General features: G+C 41.8%; 1 protein-coding gene across 3 annotated transcripts in view; it reads left to right on the top strand.

Moving 5' to 3' along the window:
• Nucleotides 1-262: 262 nt before the first annotated feature.
• The window catches only part of crebrf (creb3 regulatory factor), a 28826-nt gene continuing 10348 nt past the window's right edge, over nt 263-18740 (top strand). The window contains exons 1-9 of one of the 3 annotated variants that reach the window (XM_069719103.1): nt 263-540; nt 8157-8402; nt 10511-10636; nt 12977-13152; nt 15004-16265; nt 16394-16591; nt 17662-17851; nt 18036-18109; nt 18382-18501. In XM_069719103.1, the coding sequence (XP_069575204.1) occupies nt 8394-8402; nt 10511-10636; nt 12977-13152; nt 15004-16265; nt 16394-16591; nt 17662-17851; nt 18036-18109; nt 18382-18501 (2155 nt within the window). In that variant the 5' untranslated portion in view covers nt 263-540; nt 8157-8393. Of the gene's footprint in view, nt 541-6849; nt 7059-8156; nt 8403-10510; nt 10637-12976; nt 13153-15003; nt 16266-16393; nt 16592-17661; nt 17852-18035; nt 18110-18381; nt 18502-18740 lie in introns of those variants that run through there. The other 2 variants (XM_069719122.1, XM_069719112.1) reach the window with 2 other exon arrangements.

Genomic DNA, 18740 nt, shown 5'->3' with positions numbered 1-18740 from the left:
AAAAGTGGAACAAAATCAAATAAAATAATGGATAAAATAAATATGTTGAAAAGACTGCAGTTTTAAAGACTTTAAAAACAGCTTTAATACCATAATGTAGGATTTACGGAAAATAACTTAATAGATTTCTAAATAAAATATGAAAAATCTAAATAATAAAAAAAAACGTACTCTCTTTTTGGTGTTTAAATAATAAGAATGCCTCTGTGAACTCTGTACTGCAACTCTCCGCTGTAATATCACAGCATATAAACGTTTTCATCTTTTTTTATATGTACAGTCCACGCCAGGCACACATGTATATTATGGTCTACGCGGTCACCGATCATCGGGCTCTTTTCTTATTGGACCAGTGACGCACCACGTGGTCGGGCAGTCACGCGCTTTCCAGGAACCCGTCAGGAAGAAGAAAAACAAAACAAACCCGAGAGAGCTTAACCAGCGTGTGGACTCCATTGAAAAGGGAGCCTTAATATCCCCAACGCGAGAACCTATACAAGGTCCAACACTAAGCGAGACGTATGCGTGGCCGTCCTGAAAGTGAGTAGGGCCGTCATTCGTCCGTTTTGGGGAAACTTGCTGGGTGTTTTCGCCTCGGCGATGGATTAGCTTTGGAGCTAACGGCAGGTCGGTTGTTGTTGTGTGTCGCTGCTTCAGCTGGGATGAGGAAGGGGGCGGACGGAGGCCATACTGACTGAGCTGCGGGTGAGAGAGGGAAGCGAGAATCGCCAGTTCCGCATTAAACAACAACAACAACAACACAAAAAAAACAAAAAAAACAAAAACAGTCAATGGCGAGTAAACACGCCTCGGTTGTCGCTGCTGTTTACCAGTTTATCGAGCTCTTGTAGGAAGTGAAGAAACGGACGAGGTGCAATACATGTCGGTCGCTGTCAAATGTCACAGAGCAAACCTGTGAAAACATTATGTTCTATTGATTGTATTGATCGCTTTCCTCGTAAATACAACCGATCAGTCTCTTCGGAAAAGTGGGCTATGTGTATGTTCTGGATGAGGATGGTTTAAAAAAAAAAAAACTGGCACACACACACACATATATATATATATATATATATATATATATAATAATATATCTGCAATCTTAACACGGTGTTAAACTATGTTAAAGTGTGTTTGCGGTAGGAAAAGCCTTAGTGGGCCAGTGAAACGCTCAACATTGACTTTTTGCAGGCAGCCTGATGTCTCAATAGGTACACGCCCACCCCCCAAAACACTAAACATGTCCAATGCTGCTGATTCAAGCGATTTATTGGCATTTGAACAGGTACAAGACAGTACAGGCACACTGGAATTACTGTGCTTGTCTCTCACAGCCAGCTTTGTAAGAATAAAAGACAAAGATGGGAATTAAGGAGCAGCATAAATAAATAAATGCACGTTGTATACAAAAAGATATATATGCAATATATAAAAAAAAAATAACTGAAAAAAAATGTGCACTCAGTTATTGCACAAATAATTATTTAATAATTAATTATTGGACCAAAATAATTGAAAAAAAATACTAGAAATAAACTCGACACAATCAGAAATTTCCCTGTGATCATGTTTGCAGCGAGGAGAGCGCTTGACTAACGATTTGTTGTGGATAATAGATTCGTTTGCGTTTTTTCCTAAACAATGTGCTCTTTAGTTTATGAACCCTATTGAGCAGACAGATAGTATTCTTTAGTATAGATACTAACAAATGTCACGGATTGACGTTTAGTCCTGTGCTGCATGCAGGTTGTGTGCTCGGTGGTAGATTTTTTTTAATTTTTTTTTTTACTTTAAATATCTTTTAAATACAGCAATCTAGGCCACGGGCATGTAGGCCTCCAAGTTGTTTATCTTCTGCCTCAACCTATATTGAAATGGGCTGTCTATGACGAAACGGCCCCCGTGATTGACAGCCATGGCGGCCATTGAGACACGCCGGGGAGGCGGGACTTTGTCTCCTTTCGACCAACGGGGAAGCGGGATTAGGTGGGTGTTGGTGCAGAAGATTAGATTGAGGTTTTGTTTTGCTTTTCTGAGGATCTGCGATGAGTGCAGAGGCAGCGAGATACTGGTGACATTTATGGTTTTACTCGCGTTTATAATGGATAATTTGTCATCTATACCCGCCTGTCATGTAATGATGATCGTTGTGATGCAGATGCTTATTGCTTTCAGTGCTGTGCTTCTCCAAAACAAGTTAATCCATCACTAAAAGATGCAGGACTGTGACAGGTTATTTAGAAGATATTATAGAAGAAACAGATAGTTTGAGCGTTTCTACGGACATCATTTATTTGTTTAGGATTTTGGTAAACCACAAAGTTTGTTGTGCTTTAATCAGCAGTGTCTGTACTCGAGTTAGTCATCCATTACCATCCCTTTGTTACTGTGAAGAATAATTGTAGGGTAAATGTCAGGTTATCACATGCATCAAATCCAAGATAATTTAGCATTGTATGTTCCTCAGAAGCAGACCTTCCCTTGAAAAAGAGAGCATGATCTTCAATCTTTTTCTGTCAAATAGAAGCCACAATTATAATGTTACATCACAAACAACATTGGGGGTAGGGTGGGTGATATAACCTTAAAATAATGTCACAACATTTCAGGGTATTTCTGTTTATAATGATATTCTCGACGTCAGGAAATAGTGAAAACACATTTTATTTTTAATTTAAAAAAAACATACAATTGTTATAAAATAAGGGTTACAGTTTTATTGTCAGCATAAATGTTACAGTCTTTCAAAAAATATTTGTCATTCACATGAAAAATGTTCACAAAGCTCTCCTGATATATTGACAGTGTACTTAAAATTGAGATAAGCTGCTTTATTTTAGATTTGACCAATGTGTTTGCTTGATGAGCATCCGCAAGAACGTTTTCTTGGACTTTTAACTTTACATGCTGTTTTGCTGTCCACGCCGATCTTGCTCACCTGTGTTTTTTTTTTTAACAGCGTTGTGACCCTCAAACCGCGTGCGTGTCTGCGTACTTTCCAAATTAATCAAGGTTAATTGACCCTTTTCATGCAGATATCCCGACCTGTCCTAGCTGGAAAGCAGGCGTAGCTCTGCTTAAGACATTATTGCCGGGATTGTGGTGGAATTAACAGTGGTATTAGTTACACATTTGTTTGACAAATCAAAACGTTTGCTGGGAAAGTTCAATTTCACTCCCGCTACAAAGACTCCTTGTCCAGCTGATGGCAGCTGCCCCTTCAGTTTTGGAGCCACTGATTTACAGTAAATGCTCCTGCAGGCAAGTTGTGTCACAGAACTGCTGCGGACTAGAACCAGATGTCCGAGTTGAAGAATAGAGCAGTCAGTGGCCCCTATCCATTGTGACATATATACTTAATGGCTGTTTCTTTTATGCTGAACACATGGGAACTCAAAGCTCTGAGCTGCAGGATTTAGTGAAATTGAGGTAATCAATGAGCCAAAACCTTGCAAGTAAGACAACACAATAATAAACCCATCAAATTGTGTTTAGCGCAGTTCTCAACTGGTCTCGCCTCAAGACCCAGATTTTTCCTGAGTCATGAAGTCACGACCCAAATCTTTAAGCTCCTCAAATTTAATTTACAAAGAAATAGTGAAGTAATACGCCGTGTCTTTGTACACTCTTAGAAATATGAAATAAACAAGAAAAAGTGCAACTGGGATTTTTTTTTATTATGAAATAAAATGGCAGCTTTATCTAATCCTAACCCTATTTACAAACGATGCAATGAGAGGCAACTATTTGTGTGAAGACTTCAGTTTTGGTTGTTCCTGTCAGGTTATGGGAAACTAATGTCTTTGACAATAAAACCACAGCAGCTGAAATATTGTAGACTTGAAAATAAAAGGTTGACTTTTTTCCTCCAACTTTTCTTTTTTCACGACATATCTGCGACCCACTCAAAATGGCCCCGTGACCCACTTTTGAACTGCGACCCACCAGCTGAGAGCCACTGCTTTATCTTTTGAAATGCCCTCCTGAATGTTTCTGAGTGTGATCACAGGGCAGTAGAGATTTTGCTCCCTTAAGATCAATTTACAGTAGAGTACACTAGTGTAAGGGCTGCTCAGTGAACAGAAATCAGGATCATGACATGAAACGACCATTTTTCTGATGCAAGTATCTTGAACTTCTGTTGAAACCCTTTGGAGATCAATAAAGTGATCTATGTATATATATATATATATATATATATATATATATATATATATTGCATTATGACAAATGCAGCATGGCATATTGATGTAAAGCTGAAACTCAAAACACTTGAATAACACATTTTGTAATTACAGTTACCTTCATGTCACTAATCTAAACGTTTTTCTTCGTAAAGTGATGAAAAATGATAATGCTGTGATCATAAATCACTATATGAGCCCTAGGTGAGTCAATATCATTTATCAATACAATGGATAAAATATTGAATTTGCCAGCTGTAATTTTACCTATCTGCGTATACAACCTAGTTATAAACGGCCATATAAATAAATAATCAAAGCCCCCATCCTTTAATTAGAGTTATTAAGCGTTTATATTCTGTCTGTTCCCAAACTGTACAAACACATTGAGGACTTGTGGATTAACGGTGTTTGCAGAGACTCTCTCGTTTTTTGTGTGTAAACTGACCGGCATCTACTGCTTTCTGTCCCTGTAGGGATCAGGGACGGACTGGTATATGTAGGTAACCCATTCCAAATAAGACACTGCTGATTGGCCTACTTGGATCACGTCCAGTGTTGTGGGGCGGAGAATGTGAGCTGTTTGAGACGAGCCGTGCACAGTCTCCACTAAACTCCGGTTTTTGTCCTGTCAGACCTGAACTCACAGACATGCAGGAGTTGGTTGATGAAAATATAAATATTTAGTGTTCATTTCCCCAAATATTACTGTACATGAAGATTTAAAAACAATGGTGACTGTTGTGTCCAAGCACATGTCTTCACTAAGCTATCTACAGTATTTAGATATACGTCAACACTGTTATTACTGCCTAACGTGTGAATACACGGTCTGGGCGCACTCCATTGGAAATTGTTTCAAGTCGTTGCATCCAAATGGGCAAATTCTAAAACTACTGCAGCAGCCTTTAACCAATCAGCATTGACCACCACATGACAAGAGAGACCTTTCTCAAATGCGAGCACAGTGCAATACCATGGCAGTAAATGACCACTGCAGAATCTCTTTATGCACTCGTCTTGGTCTGGCTCAATTCCTCCATATTTATTCACGTTATGTCAACTGTCGGTATGTCTTCACCTAGCTCTGCTACCGCTGCCATTGTTGGAACCACATTTCCCAACAAAATGCTTCAATGTCATCGTTCCTCGCCACCCCCACTGGTCGCGAATTGGTCCGCTATGTTGTCTCATGCTAACAGTGTTTCTAGACTATAATCTGAGCTAAGATTGAAGCTGAGAGCAATAGTCGGATGGAGCCAGGCTAATTCTCTTTAGCAGTCCACCGAAACCCACGTACTTACAATAATATGAAACTTGACTTTCTCATTTGTCTGCCGTGACCAGCGAGGTATTTTTTCTTTATAAATAATAAATAATCAGTTGTAAAACATTGATTATGAAACTTACAGTCAGTTGTCTTTCTGCTGTTTGGCAATTTGATTATTCTACTGCTGCAAACATGATAATACACATTTCTATCAATCAGATAGTGCTGGGACTGTTACTGTTTATTATACACAGATACAAAGAAGACCAAAAGTCCATTGTGAGATTATGATATTTTGAAACTTGACACCACAGATACATTTGGATGCTCTAAAGAGCAAAAGCACATTTTATAAATTGTGAGGGAAGATATTTGATATATCCAACTGCAGCAGTGATCGAGCCACAGTGCATCATAACAACATGATCAAAAGTCAATGAAATTACTGAGGGTGAGGGCAGTGTTTTATTACCTGGCCCTGGTCTCAGGCTCGGCTAAAATACAATTCTGAGACGTAAACTTGATGCTGTAAAAATTCTGTCCTTCTGTGAAGGACAGATTTTGCATTTTATAACCTTGGAAAAGAAAAAATAAATCCTTTTAATGTCTTGAAAAGTAGGCTGAGAGAAAATATAGAGAAAATGTCAGACCGTTCTGGTCTTAAACAAAGCTAAACCCCAAAGAATAAGAGCTAAAAGAAACGATCTAATGCAGGCGTTTGTCTGACCAAAGTCTGAGAGAGAAATTTTTTTGGAGCTTGTCATGCTTGGTCATAAATATCCGTCTCTGCATCATGGCCTATGTCAGCCACTGAGCAGTGAGTTGGATTATATTAAACTCTGCCACTGGAAAATATTGGGTGCAGCTTTGACTGGAGCGCTGTGAATCACTTTCTGCATGTTTGCAGGATCCCTGGTTGTGAACAGAGGCGTTCTGTTTCCCTCTGTGATAAAAGCAGAGAGTCTGGATTAATGCTGGTGTTATTGTTGTGTTCAGGCCACATGTTTACTCGTTCTGCTTCTGCCACAAATGAAACCAGATACAGCTGCCCAGGAAGGAAGTGCAGATCGAGATATGACGCTAGCTTCAGTTTATTTCTGAGGCTGAGCTTCCAAATATATCGTTAAGACGGTAGGATTTTGTGCCTATTCATATGTGTGCATAGGGTTGTGTGACTGCATGTGCTTTGGTGTTTATAAAGGTGTTACTTCTACAAATGCCGTCATACCGGTAGTGTCCATCGCCGTGTTCCTGCCACATCCTGGCTCTATGCAAAGTGTGTACACGAGGCGACAGAGCTCAGGGGTGACAAGTTCATTTGAGTCAGCCAGCCCCCAGCGAGAAGAAGTGATGAGAGAAGAGTGTGATTGGTTAGTGACTTTGTGTCAGCTAATCACTGCTGGGGTCACGTCTCCATGCAGATTCTCATTTATTTCCTGTACAAAAAGCAGCACGAGGACCAAAAGTCAGTGTGTGCGTTGCAGACGTTTGGTGATGCAGGAAAGTCAGAGAGTGACAACAGAAGCAGAGAACAAAACGATGGTGATGGTGAAAGGGAAGATTACTAGTGAAGTTAAGGTGAAGCTTGATGTGCTTCTAGTACGGTAAGTTGTTGTTAGTGACAGTAAAAAAGGACTTGCACTATCATTCATTCTTTCTTTATGCTAAAGCAGTATACGCTATACTATCTTCTTATTTCATATCAGAACTGAAATGTCTGATCGATTTTCTTATTTAGCTGTGAACCCATTTGTGTGACAAAAAGATTTAATGTAATAAATATAAACTTCAACATTAATATTAATCGTTGATTGTGCACACTCCCATTCCTGATCCTGATCATTTGATAGAAGTCTCATAATTACGAGATTATGTACATCAGACTAATGGGACAGGAGTGGTAACACAGTGGTACACAGCAAAAACAAACTGTTCATAGATAATATTGCATACTTAATTTTCTAAAATGTAAACAAATATAAAGCAGGACTCATGTTGTCATTTTGTCATGTATCCACGGTAACATCATACCTCCTCTTTCTTGTACATCTCGCACAAAGTACTTCTGAAATACTTTGTTTAAAAACACTAATATTGATTTTCAAGTACAATTTTTAATTACATTAAATCAGGCCGCACCACCAGTCTTGTCTTCTCAGTGATGATTGATAACCACTTCCTTTTATCATAATAACAAGATATGTATCTCGTAATCATACAATTAGGCCTCTAATTTTATATTCATTTGTAAATGCAAAGTGCTTCAGGACAGCATTACTAAAAATTATTAAATGCAATGTAAGGCTCTTTATGCTGATACGGTATGTCAGGCACCCGGCAGCATTTATAAGTTACTCAGCTAATTGAAGCTATGTGAGCCGTTAATTTACAGCTATCCTTGTTGTTTGTTTGTCAGACGTCCAGTCTGAAACTAAGAGTGAACACGTGGTTGTTGACTTGAATGAGAGTTCTTCAGCGACTCCGTAAGGCAGAAGAGTTTTCTTGTGCAGCCTGCTTCAAACTGTGCACAACAGTGATTCTCTTTTGTTTTGTTTGCAAAACCTGTGAACATCGCACAGTTCACAATAGCACAAACCCAGCAGCTGTGGTTAGCTGCATGTTACCTGTGGGTTATTTCTTTGTTTCCGCTACAATTGAATCTAATACTTGTGCTCTGTTCTCTCTTTCTGTTTTTACCACAGACCTGAAGCATACAGAGAACCGTACCCGACCATACCAGACCAGACCAGAGCAAGCTGAGCCCAGTTACTCATCTGCTCCCTCCTCCCCCTCCCCCCGCAGCCTGGCAGGCTGCATCCACCAGCACTCTGTGATCGTCTCCGTCAGCAGTAATTTATTGTGCTGATCAGACAACCTCACACCACTGGGACAGGAGACCCAGAGATTCCAGCCACTGCAGCTTTAAGCTGTGCCTGGCAATGCCTCAGGTAAGGAGGGAAACTGCACGGTCACAGGTGTAAAAGTCCACAGGTTTCCTGTGACACAAGTGGGCAGAAAACCTGATGTTGTTCCTGCTGTTGAATACTTAAGAGTATCCGCCGCAAAGTTGAAAAACAATGCTGTCCGACACAAATTAAATCAAAGGCCAAAAGGTCTGAAAATCCTGTGAACAACTACGGAAACAAAAGAGCTTTTCAGTAAGCAGATGCAGACAGACGGGATAAGGGATGTGAAACACGGTTCAGCAGAGCTTAAAGATGTGAGCGTCTGACCTTGCTTCAGTGTGACGTCTGCAGACGCTGCATCCAAACAGCTGCTGTGGGCAGATGGGCTGATGATGAGCGAGTTAATGAACGCATGTGTGACTGGGTTACTTTCTGAATTCTTCAAAAAATATATTTGGAGAGTGTTTTTCGATTTTTAAACAAAACTTTCTCACATTCTCTGTGGTGTTGAATTCACAAAAACTTTCCAGAGTCCGCCTCAAGAAAAGACAATCTCAGCCCAGTAGATTTTTTTTTCTTTTTCAAATCATGCTGCTCCTCTTAATCCTGTTGTGTTTTGGTCACCACAATATTATTCACAGTAGATACTGCAGTGATGATAACTCAGCAGTATGTGGTAACTTACATCACGATGTGCTGCTAGTTTGGATTGTAGCTATTGTGAAGCTGCAGTCTTTACCAACTCACTGACTCCTTTAGCTATTATAGTGTCATCTGCTGCTCTGCTATTAAACAAGCATGACATCCTGGTGGTTTGTTAGTCTGAGACACACAGGGGGAGGATGTGTCTCAGACGGTAGAGTGGGGTTGCGCATTAATATGGAGGGTTGTTGGCTCGATCCTTGGTCTCTGTCCACATGCCCAAGTGTCCTTGAGCAAGAACACTGAACCCTAAGTTGCTCCCGATGGCGTACCATCGGTGTGTTAGTGTACTCCTGATGACGAGCACCTTGCATGGCAGCTCAGTCTCATTAGTGTGTGAATGGAAAACCGTGTAAAAGCGCTTTGAGACCGTAAGGTGATAAAACGCTATACAAGTGCAGACCTTTTCCATACTATTGTATGTAACGGCTTCAGCCATATATGCAGATATTAACTTTAATGTCAGACTATGTTCATGGTTGAGCTGGGCAATATATCAATATTATATCAATACCGTGATACATACCTTTCAAAGTCTGAAAAGTTCACTTGGTGAGCGAGCGACTGTTGATCAGCTGGGAATATGTAAAAAGGTTTGACCTCCAGCTCATACAGTGTCGTGCTTGTGGGACCGCATTTGTGCCTGAGGAGCAGAAATCCTTCCTTTTTTTCTTCTTGTGGATATTGTTGTCTGTGCGCCATGCACGCGCCTGCTTTTTTTAGGTTTGTTGGTTTTGAGACTAATTGAACTCCCTAGAGAAACATGGCCCATATTATTATGTACTGATAATCACTGCATGCTCTGCAAATGACAGAATCAGAAACCTTTGTCTGCTCCACACTTAAACTTGAATATTTCAAATGACTGAACTGAGGTCAGTTTTAGTTAATCACTCAGCAGTGGAGCAAACTTTCAGGATAATGTTGAGACACACACACACACACACACACACACACACACACACACCTGTTGCTTGCTTGCTCTGTTTGGCTGGTTGATTTGTTGTTGTGGTGGTGGGGCATGGTTTTCCTCAGCTGCAGGAGGGACTGATTGGGGAAGTGGTTCAGGGAACCTGGCAGGTCACGGGAAGGGAGAACTCTTGGGGGACATGGAGCATCAGGCTGGCTGCGGAAAGGACGTGGGACGTGTGCTCAGATGCTGGGCAGGAGTGCACACAGTCATTGGGGTTGTTTGTGCGTGAATAAACTCGTCGGAAACTGTACTTTGGCTGGTTGTTGTTCGTTTGTGCTGACAGAACCCCGGTGACGGCAAGATGCACGTCACAGTTGTATTTTTACAGAGTAAAATTAAATTCAAATACAAACAACAGCACTGCGCTTGAGTTTGACACAACAGATAGGAAAGAAAGAAAGGCAAAGGTTAAACTCATTCATCTAGTTTGTGTTTTTTTGTTTTGTTTATGTTGATTTCCCCCATTGTGTTGCAGCCCAGCGTCAAAGGGATGGAAACTCCCTTTGGGGACGCCTTTCAGAACTACTCATTTGCTGACCAGGCCTTGACCAGCACTGAGCTGCTGACCACCAGCTCTGACCCAGATTTCATGTACGAACTGGTAAGTGGCTGCGCAAACACACGCACACACAGCTTCTCACGCTGAGCTGGTGCTCATTTGAAGGATCCACGTTTTAAGTTCAACATCAAAATCATTATCATATGTAGAATAACCTTCTCAAGTGCTGCGCATTTTTTTTTATTGTTCTTTTGCTGAGGTGGACATGTAAACAAACGGGCCTGTCAACTTTTGTTTAGTGCTAATATTGCTTTCAGTGATCCCTCTATTAGCCCTTTATTTGGTTGGTCATTTTTAACTTGCGTCTCACTCTTCTCAAAACATAAATGGTCATCGACAATTATTTAGTCGCATCTGTCTGTTCTTTTTCGGATGAGCTGTTGCTGATTTGATGATCATTAAAAAGGACCAAGTCTTTAGTTGTGGTGCAAATTAATCCTCTCAGAGAAGCTCGCTGTGAGTGTCAGATAGAAACACACCGAAGACGCAGTTGTGTGAGACATCTTGGAGAGTTTACCAAAGACGTACCAACACGTACGGATGTGTCTCATTACTTGCATGGATGTTTTTAGTTTGAAGTTCGGTTTGTTTTTGCTTGGTCACTTTCGGAGGTGTCAGAGTTGTGTGGAGTTACTGCAGATGCTAACTGAACATTTCCTGCCGCTTCCCCTTCACATTAAAAGCGCCCCAATTGCAAACCAGCGATAAACCTTTTAGTGATAAGCAGCTACAGGAAATGCAGTTGGTACATTATTCAGTTAGTGATGCTTTGTTAGTGGTGCTGCTCTTAAGTAAAAACAAGTCCACAGAACAAGACACACTCCAAACTGTTTGGCCAGCAGATCAGTTTTAAATGTTGCTGGGAGGAATAGTACTAGACAAGCGGAAACGGCCACAGTGAGCTGTGGGCTGAAGAGCGGCATAGGACAGACTGCCAATGTGGCTTGTGAGCTCCAGTACACCTCCAACACATCATCAACGTAAACATCTTGCTTTACCTTGCCACGCTGTGCAGTGGAAAAACACTCTACACACCGTGCCAGCATGGCTCGAGCGGTCACAGCTGGTCAAGGCTCAGCTCGGCACGAGCATCCCCACCCATATCAAAAAACAATATTAGGTTACATGGTACATAACACCCAGCCAGAGAGAATGCTAGATCCACTAAATGGTTCACTGATAATTCGGTTTTGTTTATTAATGAAGGATTACAAAGTATTTTACATGACCGTGGCAACATAAAAAAATACAACATGAAAATAATTTGTGATTCAATACAAAATAAAAGGCCTTGAGACTTATATATATTATATATGTACTTATATTATGACAGGGACCTTTTTACATTTTGCACTCGCAAAATTGTCTCCAATCTTTTGTTCAGTAAAAATACTTTTCATTCCCTCACCTTTAACATTGATGTTTAGTGATAGTAATACTTGAGAATTATAAAAACTGGAAATGAACATCGGCACGTGGTCAACTCAGCTTTCCGGCGTGGCATTTGAAACACAGAGGCCCGTGCCTAATTGTTTAGCAGCTGTGTGACATTCGCCAGGCTCAGAGGCAGGTGATGTCAGGCAGCTTTAAACAGAGATCTCTCCTGTCACCACTCATGCTGTCAGCTGCAGGTGTCCACCTCATTTTACTGTCAGCTGTAGACTAAACAAAATTGATTCACTGCCGTGCTCTCGATTTCCTGCACCATAGTAACACATAAGTAGGATGATGGCGTTTGGATGACTTGTCATCTTCTTCAGTCCCCCAGTTAGTTTTTCATTTGGTGTGGGTGCCCTGTAACCCTTTAAAACAGTATTAGTTGTCCAGCTACTACTCTGCACGTACTGTAGGTTTTTCCCAGCATTTTGGAGATCTTGCAGCAGTACTTCTGTGGTTTTTGGAGTCTCAATCTCTTGAAGTTTAACCTGAGCACCTGAAGTTTCTAAATCTTTGCACAGCACTGTTTGTAGTCCATAAGATCAAAGGTAAAATTCCACTAGCCTATCTTACTTTTGTAGTACAAATTGATAATTAAGAAAAAAACAAAAACCTTTTTATTTAATGTGAAAATTTCTACAGCGTGTCATTTTATTTGTCTCCTATCACTTGTCTATTTCTCCACCTTCTGCCCTGATAAATCTGATGATTTTCTTTTTGTGTTCATTTGATTAATATCCCCCAACACACGTGTATGTTACAGACTTGTTGTACATTGCACCATAGTTTCAGGTTGCTGTCATGCATCAGTTTTTGCTTTGTCTTTGCGCAAGTTGATAAAATCCAGAAAGTATACGAGAAATCAACAACAAAAACAAAAAATGAAAACACCTTGTCACCGACCACCTGCTTAACTCACCTTTTATTTTTTGATTTTGTCTACAGGACAGGGACATAAGCCACCGGCAGAGCCCCTGTGGGGACAGCACTGTGGGGATCGGGGATGGGGGGAAGGAGGTGGAGGGTTATGTGGATCAGCTCATGGGTCTGGGAGAGTGCGAGACGGTCTGCAACACCTCAGCGTTTGAACAGTGGGACTCCTATTGGGAAGACCTCACCAGGTACTGGATTATTTTTTATTTGTTGTATCTTATTTTTAAATCAAGTTAAAATTACAGATTTTGTTTCATCTTTCTTCAAACAGCTTGTTTAAATTTGCCCATACTATGCCTCACATTATGCGTGAAAGGATTGTGCAATAATTAGCAACGCCATTTAATAGTAATGGCGTAAGAATTTGGGTTTAGTGACCACAGGGAGGCAAATCACTGAGTCTGAGACCGAGGCGGAAAAAGTAATAGCTGCTTCAGATGCAGTGGTTGCAACTAGCTGATTGTGAAGTAATTATACATGGATATTCAAATCCCACAAAACACTAAAAAGGACTTGATGTAACAGAGCAGGTCCCTGCTTTGAAGAAGTTTACACCAGGAAATGAGGGAGTTGTTTTGGTCCTGTGCATCATGTTGGCTGAGGTTGAGTGATGTGACTGACATCCCGAGCTTATCTCCGAGATTGGTATCGGTGTCATCAAAGCATTTTTTTTTTTAACTGATTGGTATCGGCCATACTAAACTATACTTGACTCCTTTGTTTTATGTCAACTCTCATAAACGGAGAGCACAATTTGTGGCAGTTTGTGTACTCCGCATCGTGACATGTTCGGTTAAAACGTGTGCGACGTGGAAATATTTTAAAAACAAAAGCAGCACAAGAGCCTGTAATGTTAGAGGCACCTAAAAAAATTAACACTCATCGAAAAACAGCAAGTTCCTTCAGGGAACTGTGAATAAATGTAGTTATGATTTTCATTTGTTGTGACTGTGAAAGGTGCAACAGCTCTGAAAGAGACTGGAGAAATTGACAAATGAGAGGAGATCTCCTGACTCAAGTTTACGGCATAAATATGCATAAACTGCCTGGTTATTCTGTTGAAGCTCCCATTGATGGCTCCAAATTCTCCACCCTCACTATTTCCATCCTCAATCATGTTTTAAGATGCTACAAATTACATCCAGCAAGTTAAAGGACTGAAATTCTGTCAGTTAAAATGGAGGTAGAGAAAGTCGTTATGAAGAGTCGTTGCTCTGGAGATGTCTGAACTTTGTGATGTGCACTGTGCAGGAAAGTACAAGCATCAGATTGGTACTCAATATTTAATATTAAATGACCGGGGAGAAAAAAAACATCCTTAATTTTTATCGTAGGAAAACTGCAATCAGATGCGAATCCCGTGTCATCTTAAAACTTGTTTTGAATCATGCTGTTGTGGCGTGTCGTGTTTAAATGTTGTATGAACGGTGCTATTATGTGACCGGTTACCTTTGCGGTTCTTAATAGCAACAGGTGCACACATTTAATTTTCTCTCTCTGCTTCTTTTGAATCAGCCAAACTCTGGAGAAAACAGGTTTACCTTGCAGGCAGCAAAGAGACATCTGCTGAACACTTCGAATAATTTATTATTGATATAGTCTATAAAATATCAGAAAATACTGAATAAATCCATCACTTTTCAGGAGTACAAGGTCTTCAAATGTCTCACCAACTGTTCATAGCCAAATATTTTCGCTTTACAATGATCTGCAACAGAGAAGAGCTGCAAACCTAAATATTCGACAGGCACTTAGAAATATTGTTACTGACTGCTTCAATTGATCAGCTAATTGCTCATTCATTTTTAAAGGCTTGTTGACGTTCTTATTTTCTGCATGTTTCAAATAAGCAAAAGAAAATAGGAGGACAAATTTGAATCAACAAACACTGCAAATGTTCTGAAGATGTAACAAGTTTGAGTAAATCATATTCAGACCTAAAACAAGAATCAATTCCATTTTAAAGGTGATACTTTTACAACGACAATGCAATGAAAGGTCTCACTGTTGATCGAGCTGCATCTCTCTGTGATGAATAGATACACACGACTGGCCAGCTGTGACATCTGGGGCACCAAAGAGGTGGACTTCCTAGGATTGGATGACTTCTCCAGTCCCTACCAGGATGAGGAAGTGATTGGTCAAACCCCGACACTGGCTCAGCTCAACAGCGAAGACTCGCAGCCTGTGTGTGAGGCGCTCTACCCCCCTGCTGACCTGAGCCTGCCCGCCCAGCCTCAGCTGCCCCAGCTCCCCTGTCACAGTAAGAGACTCCTGGTGCCTGGCCAAGGATTGGGCCCCGGCCCCGTACGGCCTTCCCCGAGCTCCATGTCCTCCTCCCGTCCCACCCGCAGCCTTCTCCCGGACTTTCCCGAAGGCTCCCAGAATGCTACCAGACCCGTCCCCTCCAGCACTGAGACTATGGCCAAGACCCAGAGCCACCTCAGTCTCACCCAGGACCACAGCCAATCCCAAATCAAACCCCTGGGACGAGGAACCAAGATGGCAGCCTTTACTTCTCACAGCTCTGATTTTGTGCGGAAGGCTAAAGTCCGCGTGAGTGCCGTGCATAAAGCTCAAGCTGACATGCCTCCCCAGCCGGATTTTGAGAGGTCAGACCCCCCTCTCCCTCTCCCTCTCTCCCAGCCTCAAGATGAGAAGGCGTCCACTTCAGCAAGTGCCGCCTTAGTGGGACTTCCTGCTGCTGCAGCCGCCGGCTCCGGCAGCCTGGCAGGCTTTGAGAGGAGGGCGGAGGGGGCAGGGAGGAGAGAGATGCTTATTGGCTGGTCTGCCAGCGTGCCTCAGCTGGTTGAGGCGAGCCAGGCTTTGGAGGGCAGCACCTCTGGGCTAGTGAGCAGCGATAGCGTGGCAGGGGCCGGCAGTGTCAGCAGTGTCGGCAGTGTCGGCAGTGTCGGCGGTGGCGGTGGCGTTCTGGTCATCGACGAAACGGAGAAGAGCAAGGAGGAGGAACACAACTACTCTTTGTTCCTGACCCGCAGCAGACTGGCCAGCAGGGCCCACTCCCAGGTGGCGGAGGAAGAGGAGGAAGAAGAGGAGGAAGAGGAGGAAGAGGAGGAAGAGGAAGAGGAGGAGGACGAGGAAGAGGCGGACGAGGAAGAGGCGGAGGAGGAGGAAGCCGATGGGCTCGAGCTGGACGACGAAGACCACGATGAGGGTTTCGGCAGCGAGCACGAGCTGTCTGAGAACGAGGAGGAGGAAGAGGAGGAGGACGATGACTACGAAGCAGACAAGGACGATGACATGAGTGACGCCTTCTCTGAGCCAGGTACCCTCCTTCTCTGTAAGAAATTCACTGGCTTGTCACTATTTGAGTAAATTGTTACTTAAATTATGAACTTCTTTTTTGTTTTCCTGTTGCTCTAATTTCCCCCTGTTTCTCCTGCCTCTTTTTCCTCCCAACTCCACCAGGCTGTGACGTGGAGCTGATGGAGGACATTAAAGGCCTGACAGCGGGAGTCTCCAGCCGGAAGCGAGGAAAGCGCCGTTACTTCTGGGAGTACAGCGAGCAGCTCACCCCCTCCAAACAGGAACGTATGCTTAAGCCGTCTGAGTGGGACCGACACACGCTGCCTAGCAACCTGTACCAGAAGAACGGGCCTCTCCATGGTACATGTACAACCACACACAAATACAAAATGTATACATGTAATTGTAACACACTGTATACGACTTGCTATTGAAAGCAGTTTAGTCAAAAGCTTCGTGGGAATGTTCAAAGGAATTTGACACAAACTGAAATAACCTTTTGGATTATTGTATTTTTCAAAATGTCATGTCACTGCCATGATCATCATATAAAACTCATCATACATGGCTTCTAGTGGAGACTGTAGTATAAATCTGTCAATCTTTGTGTGATGGGTTTAGATTTTCCACAACAGCAGCTGTGCATAGCACGCTGCAGTTTAAGTGATCACACTGGAAATATTAAATAAACAAAAGGCGTGTGTGTCGTTTAAAAAGCACAGGCCATTTTTACAGGTAGAAAAAATATTTCTCTTGCATTCATGCCTGTATTTATGGAATCCTTTTATTTATAAATGAAGAACATTTGAGTGCATAGAGGATGATTCGTATTGCATTTTGATCATTCGGAAAAGCATTTGAAAATGTGGTCATAACTAAGAGATGTGATCCAGCTGTCTGTACATGGAAAATCAGTTTGACAGCAATGAGAAACGGTATAAATACTCTGAGAGATTTTGAGTGAAGAGTAAAACTAACGTTTTAAGTCAAACTTAAAATAAAGTTAAAAAAAAAAAATTAAGATTATGTGGAAAATTGGACTGGATTCTGTTCATTTTTGAGACTGAGAAATTTCAAATGTAGAGAGAAAACAACAGTTTTGGCTGATAGAGGTGCATTCAAATGTTTCAGGGTTAGTTTATCATACAGATCACAGCTTATTTAACGTACATCAAGTAATAGTGACACAAAATAAATAATAAAAGTGCATCCATAATGGAAATGACCCATTCAGTAACTGGTTATTTGTTTTACACAATGTAAACTATTATACAATGCATGCACTTTTACACCGACAGGTCATCATAGAGTGCATATACCGAGGTTAGAGTAGATCCCCCAGCTGTTGTCAGTCTCAGCGCTACAGACTATATTTGGAATATGATATGTAATTGATCCCCGATGCCTTCGTTTTGTCTTTTGCTACACAGGTAAATACATGCTGAAGAAGTCTCGTCGCACAGATGTTGAAGACCTGACTCCCAATCCACGGAAGCTGCTGCAGATCGGCACAGAACTCCGCAAGCTGAACAAGGTGATCAGCGACCTGACGCCTGTCAGCGAGCTGCCGCTGACCGCACGGCCGCGGTCCCGCAAGGAGAAAAACAAGCTGGCGTCCAGGTAAAACACACACGCATGTGGTCACCGTGTACAACAGTGCTGCACAGCTGTCTTGTGTGTGTAATCACGCTGATCTATACACAGTGTGGTTGGGTTGTCAAGATGCTGATTTGGCACGTTTCTCAGTGAGCTCCCGTTTCCTGTTATGCTCATAGCAACCCGCACTCATCTGTGTTTATTGTAGAGCTTGTCGTTTAAAAAAGAAGGCCCAGTATGAAGCAAACAAGGTGAAGCTTTGGGGACTGAGCACCGAGTACGGTACGTTGCTTCTGACACATGACGCGTGACTGCATCATCAACCTCTGCATCCATTTTGATGTTCTTCTCCTTCAAATTTATTTCTCTAAATAATGAAGACAATGTTTATCATATTTTGCTTGTGTCTTTGGCACATTAGAAAAGAGCACCAACAACTGAGCATTTGTTTTTGTTTTTATTAGTCCTTGACCTGAAGATGAAAGTATTTTGAATCAATATTTTGTGCTCATGCTTCAGAGTGTATGATCCGTCAAACACACGTTTCCCTGTAGATCGGCTGCTGTTTGTGATCAATGCCATCAAGGAGGAGATCGTGGTGCGGGTGGAGGACTCTTCTCCGCGTCCAACCAACATGACTGATACGCTGGAGCGGCTCATCCAGGAGACACTCGGTGAGAAACAAAGTCATTTAAAGCCGACCGGTCCCCAAAAAACAGACACGTTGTAGTCGACAGTTCTTTGACTGTGGTGGAAACCGAACAAATTTGAATGAAAATAAATGAAATAAATATGAGGAATTCAAAAGAGGAAAAAAAGCAGCATAGTCTGAAGTGAGCAAAATGTTACTTACATGGAAGTTGTAAAAAGGCTAATATTAACTGAACAAATCATTCAGTTACCAGCCAACCAG

Source organism: Brachyistius frenatus, unplaced genomic scaffold (assembly GCF_029030835.1).
Source record: "Brachyistius frenatus isolate BFR_SWC_R1_liver_20210118 unplaced genomic scaffold, ASM2903083v1 Contig_5, whole genome shotgun sequence".
Classification (NCBI taxonomy): Eukaryota; Metazoa; Chordata; class Actinopteri; family Embiotocidae; genus Brachyistius; species Brachyistius frenatus.
This window is presented reverse-complemented; position numbering and strand designations above follow the sequence as displayed.